Source organism: Eleutherodactylus coqui, chromosome 6 (assembly GCF_035609145.1).
Source record: "Eleutherodactylus coqui strain aEleCoq1 chromosome 6, aEleCoq1.hap1, whole genome shotgun sequence".
NCBI classification, from domain to species: Eukaryota; Metazoa; Chordata; class Amphibia; order Anura; family Eleutherodactylidae; genus Eleutherodactylus; species Eleutherodactylus coqui.
Window position 1 is genome coordinate 1,770,998 of NC_089842.1, and position 6,000 is coordinate 1,776,997.

The window sequence follows — 6,000 nt, forward strand, 5'->3', positions numbered from 1 at the left end:
ATAACCCCCCCCCCCTGCGCGCGGTTGGCGGTGAGACCCCGACTAGTCTAGCACTGATGATGGGTTTTAATAAAGGGGGCATTCAGTGTAGATTTGGGCGCGGGCCCGAGGGTAACATTGTGTGGCACAGGGTTATTTTTTCGGTTCCACCTCTGATGATCTCTTGTCCCCGCAGACATTCGCTCGCTGTTCATCCAGCCGTTCTTAGCGGAGCGGATCATCTCGATGCTGAACTACTTCCTGCAGCACTTGGTCGGCCCCAAGATGGGAGCGCTGAAGGTCAAAGATTTCAGTGAATTTGACTTCAAGCCTCAGCAGCTGGTGTCGGATATTTGCACCATCTACCTAAACCTGGGGTAAATATGGCGCAGCGGCGTAGCCGGTGGCGGTCCTGGTGTTCCGGGCGGGACGTTCTAAGGCGATGATCAACGCAAGTGGTAAGAATCCTCTCTCCTCCTTCAGGGATGAAGAGAACTTCTGTGCCTCGGTGCCGAAGGACGGGCGCTCCTATTCGCCAACGCTGTTCGCTCAGACAGTGCGGGTGCTGAAGAAGATTAACAAGCCGGGAAATATGATTGTCGCCTTCACCAACATGGCGGAGAAGATCAAGGTGAGAGGAGTGTGCGTCCTAACGCTGCCGGCCACAGCCGTGCTGTTCCTTGTAGCCCCTCGAGGACGCCCCCCTAACTCTTATTCCTCCGCCGCGGTCGGCCGCTCGTGTTTTGCGGGACGAGTCGCATTTTTCACTGGTTCTATTTAATGTACTGAAAAACTTTTTTTAAAACTTATAAGTGGAACGAAATCGAGTAAAAAAGGCAATTTTGCGTTCCTGCGGGGCCTGCAGCTCGTGGGGGGCCGCGCCCTGCGGGACGGCTACTGTTTTGCAGTAGATACAACCCATTTCATGCTTCCTGCTCTTGTCGTGGGGGCGGTGCGCCCGGAGGGGCAGTTCTGGCATCCTGCCTTTAGTTTCTCCGTGCGGAATAAATCCGTTATTTGGATCACACGTTTACGAGCGCAGCGAGGCCAAATATATTTTGGGGTTTTGTTTTGATTCACTTCTATTCTGCATTCAGGAGCGGAGGAGAAGCGCCCCTCATCCTGTTATTATCACAAAAAGCTTTAGTTGTCACTTATCTTAACCTTCACCTTTTCATCCTCCCCATTGGGGACTTGAACCTGCAATCGTTTGATCACGATATACTGCAATACTTCATTACTGCAGTTGATAGTATTTCTGCCGGCATTCTATTACGGCAGAGCACTGGCTCGTTCTAATATGCAGGATTGTATGGCAGCTCTGGGGTCCTTCAGAGGGTCCTGCACCTTACAAGCTCATCTAAGGGGAAGGAGGGTGTTTGGGACCCCCAGATTACGATCAGGGCATTTAAAGGGGTCTGTGTCGGATGTCAGACCCAAATGCATCAAGGGGTTTGTTGTGAAACTGCTGATGCCCCTTCTGAGAGAGGTGGATGTCATCCAAAACGGTGATGCTGCCCGGAGGAGGAGCTGCAGGGAATTAGATTGCAGTGCGCCTGCGTGATATGTTGGCGTGTTATAATATAGATTATTCTTATTACCTGCTCTCCGCAGATGACAGAAGTACGGCTCGGCACTACGTCCCCCATGAAGCCGGCCCACTGGTCAGACGTTGGGGGGTTCTTTGTGTCTGTAATTGCCAGCGGGCAGCGCAGCGACGTCCCTGGATCTTCCACTGCAGAGATGGAGGCTCACACAGATCGCTCTCTGCAGTGTGATTGGTTGATATGGAGCAATGACTTGTAGGTGAATGGCGCTGTAGGCGCCCAGCGGTGGTCTTGGCGCACTTCCCAGGTCATCAGTAGTTGATCGTTGTAGTTCAGTGGCCGGGCTGGTGTTGCATTGATTTGCACTGCGCCTGCATTACCTGCCGGCTGTCCACGCTGACAGCTACTCCAATATCAGCTGGTCCCGAGCACCAGACCCTTGCAGATCAACTAGTGAGGACCACCTACCCTGAGGATAGAGAAGTGATAGAAAACCCCTTTAATTTGCCAACCCGGTCGGCACGTCGCCAAGATAAGTAACTTTGTGGTTTCAGTCCTTGGCAGACCAGCAGCAGCGAGAAGAAGAGACGTACGCCGATGCCCCCGATGACTTCCTAGACCCCATCATGAGTACGGTCATGTCCGATCCCGTCATCCTCCCCTCCTCGCGGGTCACCGTGGACCGCTCAACCATCGCTCGCCATCTGCTCAGGTAACTGCCGACCATCATCTCTGTACGTTGTGGGCCGTGCGGCAGGCGATCCCATATAACTAGGCGTCTACCGGCAATTAAAGGGGGGGTTTGGGACATCAAAGTTAGAAGGGCCTAAAATGAAGAGAACTTGAATGCTTCGCTCTCCATCCAGCGAGCAGACCACCGCACACACCCCGGCAGGAGCAGCGGGCGGTCACATGCCATACATTGCCCACGTGACCAATCAGCCAGTCAGGCTTTGGCGGCCATAGAGGAATCCTGGCGGAAGGCCGTGTGGTGAGCGGTCACACAATGTACCACACATGGGCGCCCGCTCTGTGCGGTGGGCACCGGGGCTGCAGCGCTGCCGGACAGCCGCCAGGATAGGGGAGCATTCAGTTTCTCTTCATTTTAAGCCCTTTTAACTTTCTTATGTCCCAGAAGCCCCTCTTAGAGCTGACTGGTAGCGCCGCCGCAGATGGGAATGTGAAGCCCCTCCAGATATATGGTCAGTCGGGGGTCCTGCCGGCTCGCTGAGGTATCTCATAGTTGGGGTTTTCTCCACAACCAACATTTATCACCTACCAACAGGAAAATGTAAAATCGCTGGAGGCAGCAATGATAGGACCCCCACACAGGTGTCTGAGCTCAGGACTGCCTCTCACCAACATGACTGTATGGGGGCGGATTAGGCGTGTGCGCTGTGGGCCCTCTGCCCGTCTCTGCGGGGCCCTCTGCCCGTCTCTGCGGCGCCGCGCGGGGCCCTCTGCCCGTCTCTGCGGCGCCGCGCGGGGCCCTCTGCCCGTCTCTGAAATCCACGTGAGGATCCGCTGCGTGAGTCGGCGTGCTCCAGGTTTAACCCCGTAGTGACGGCGGCCTATTTAGGTTCTAGGGGTGCAACAAATTTTTGGGGATTTTCATCTCCACTTTTAAAAAGTGTTAACGTTTCTATTTCCTGCTCGGCGGCCGGTGGGGGATGGGTTTGCTTGGCGATCGGGGTAAATACAATGTATTGTGGAGCTCTTAGTTATCGCTCACTGCAGGCCGCGGCATGGACCATTCTAGAGCTCCCCCGTTGTTTCCCCCGGCGCTCCGGGCCCTCGTGCCGTCGGGACCCTCTGTAGTTTCCATTGACGCCACTTTTGGGATCCCTTTCATTGCGTTTTGTTGGGAGGTGAAATGAACAAAAGCCTTTCGGAGCTTCGGATGTCGTGAAGTCAAACGGACAAACTGCGCCATACTTAGGATAAACTCTATAAACAATATTCTCCTTTTCTCCTTTTTTTAAGCCCCTGCAGGGAATCGGCGGCCGTGAACCGGATCTACATTACAGGACTGCCTAGCCATCATAGGCCATGGCAGACCCAGACGCCATTGTGCAACCCGTCGTCCCTCTGATGACATAGCGGAGGGCTGATGACATCACAGGGGCAGCGCACCTCCTGTTAACCCCTTACGTGCCACAGTCAACATGGATCGTGGCATCTAAGGGACGGCTGTCGTCGCGGTGCATGGCGCGGGCTCAGTTCCTGGGGAGGGGATAAAATCTGCACCACAAGTCAGTTTACACTGCAGGTTCCTCTCATTACTCTTCCTGGAAATGCTGCAGCCTGAGGTCTGTATGTAACATCTATACGTCTGGGTTTTTTTCAGTGACCAAACGGACCCGTTTAATCGCAGCCCGCTGACCATGGATCAGATCAAACCCAACCAAGAACTGAAGGAGAGGATCTTCAAGTGGCTCTCTGAGCGGAAGCAGCAGAGCGAGGAGCGCAGACATCCGGCCGTGTAGCCGCGCCATAGACTGTTCATCACCAGCAGGGACAGAGTGGCTCACATACGCCCCCTGCTGTGCAGTATATGTAACCACATGACTGGTCCTGGCGGTCACTCTACTGCACATAGATACTACTTCACCCCCGGCTGCGGGCGCCGCAGGACGTCCTTTATGGATATATTGTGCACGTCTGCAGCCGCCGTAGACCAGCTTTACTTTACCGTGTTGTACCACCACAAAGGTCTTGTCATTTCTTGCTGTGAACTGAAGACGACTGGCACCGGCGGCCTCATGTGGAAAGGAATCTGCGCCGCCCCACAACGCCATGAGAGGCGCAGGAGTATAGAAGGACATCACCCGACTCCCTGTCCGCACTGTGACTCCGTTTACGGTGCTGTGGATACGGGATGGTTCCCTTTAACTGACATGGCAGACCCAGCACAGAGAGGGTTAATTGTCTATGCCACCATTAACATCTCTGTAATTGGCGTTTCGCAGTGTGGTCACATGACGCTGCCCCTCAGCCGATGGCACCTATTCAATCCATGAGCCTTTGTGGGTGAATGTCGGTTGCCACGTCGCGGGCCGGGAGCGGCGCCGACCCCTGCAAGTATGTGCTTCCCGGTGGCGACATGGAGCCCCGGAGGCTCGGGGATCGTGTCCGGGCAGCGATGGTCGCCACACTGTTAGCAATCCTATCACAAAGATGTAACATAGAGGCAACAACTATTAAGGACGTGCTCAGGACAGGGGACCCCCGGCCATGCGCCAGTCTCCCAGCCCGCTGTCTGTGTGGGAGCTGGAGTGGCTTTGGACATGTAATAGCGGCTAGAGGCCTTCCCCTCCAACGGGCGATCAGCGCATTGCGGGGGATTTGCTATTCATCCCCTAGCCTGAGGATCGGTCATTAATAGTTTCTGCCCGGAATCCCCCTTTAAACCTTGCTGTGGGTCTGACACCCCTTTAATGGTTCTTAACCTTTGTGGTAAGACTTGGCCTATGCATTAAGACACATGTAGATAGCAGAATGGCGCGGCAGGAGATGAGGCGGCACCCGGCTGTGGCCCTCCACGTGTACTAATAAATGGTAGATCTGTCACCCGCCTGACCTTTCATTCCTTTTGGTAGTTCTAGACTTAAGGGGGTCTGCAGGCTGCTCCGGCCCCCGTGTTATGGGTGGGCTGTGCCTCCAACTACTAATGCCGTCTGCTCCACTGCGGCTGCCGCTATGACCCCGGCGCTGCCTAGAGGACCCCTTTAAGTCTACGGAAGATCCAGAAATGGCCTGAGGGCACAACAGCCGCGGCCTCCCTACATTGTCCTGAGCCGTTCCTGTCTGCGCCGCGGGCTGCTGGCCGGCTCGCCCCCCGTGGGGCAGTTACCTTGATAAGTGGGGTATTCCAATCATTAAGCACCTCGAATACTTCTGAGTCTGCAAAATCCTGTGGACTACTTGACACGGACACAGAAAGACAGAACTCGCCGCCGGGGGCGGCCTGAGGCCTAACGGGAAGTACCGAATATCCTGTTTACATGTGAAGCGCTCCACACGTTAACGACCCGGTGCGATCAGCGGCTCCTATGCTGTGCGGTCCTCTCATGTGACCGAGCCCTTACTGTACAACTACAAGCATTGTAAGTGGATGTGGCCCCCGGGGGCCGGAATGGGACAGTCGCTGCCTCCGTCTGTAGCCAGCGGCTCCCATCATGGAGGCCACCAGCCCGCTGGGATTCCGTACAGCTAACTGACTGTATAAACAGGTTTCACTACCGCAGAAGTCGCATCAACAAGTGCAAGCTAAAGCCCACCCCCAGACCTCGGGACCCCCAACAGCTCAGGTTCTCAGGACCTCCTCAGTGTTGTACAGGTGATCTTACTATAGGATATCCTGCAGACATGACCTGTTGGGAAACACCGGGCTGAAGCCCAAGGAATGCTGTGCTTACAGGGGAGCCTGTAGTGTCGAAGACCTTGCTTGTCTGAATGGGGGGCGCATTTCAGG

At 55.1% G+C, this 6,000-nt stretch overlaps 1 protein-coding gene across 2 annotated transcripts in view; it reads left to right on the forward strand.

Moving 5' to 3' along the window:
* UBE4A (ubiquitination factor E4A) overlaps positions 1–5,096 on the forward strand; it is a 46,091-nt gene extending 40,995 nt beyond the window's left edge. For both annotated transcript variants that reach the window (XM_066606037.1, XM_066606036.1), the window contains exons 17-20: positions 176–356; positions 463–610; positions 2,081–2,238; positions 3,874–5,096. In XM_066606037.1, coding sequence (XP_066462134.1) covers positions 176–356; positions 463–610; positions 2,081–2,238; positions 3,874–4,012 — 626 coding nt within the window. In that variant the 3' untranslated portion in view covers positions 4,013–5,096. The remainder of the gene's footprint in view (positions 1–175; positions 357–462; positions 611–2,080; positions 2,239–3,873) is intronic.
* The last annotated feature ends 904 nt before the right edge of the window (positions 5,097–6,000 follow it).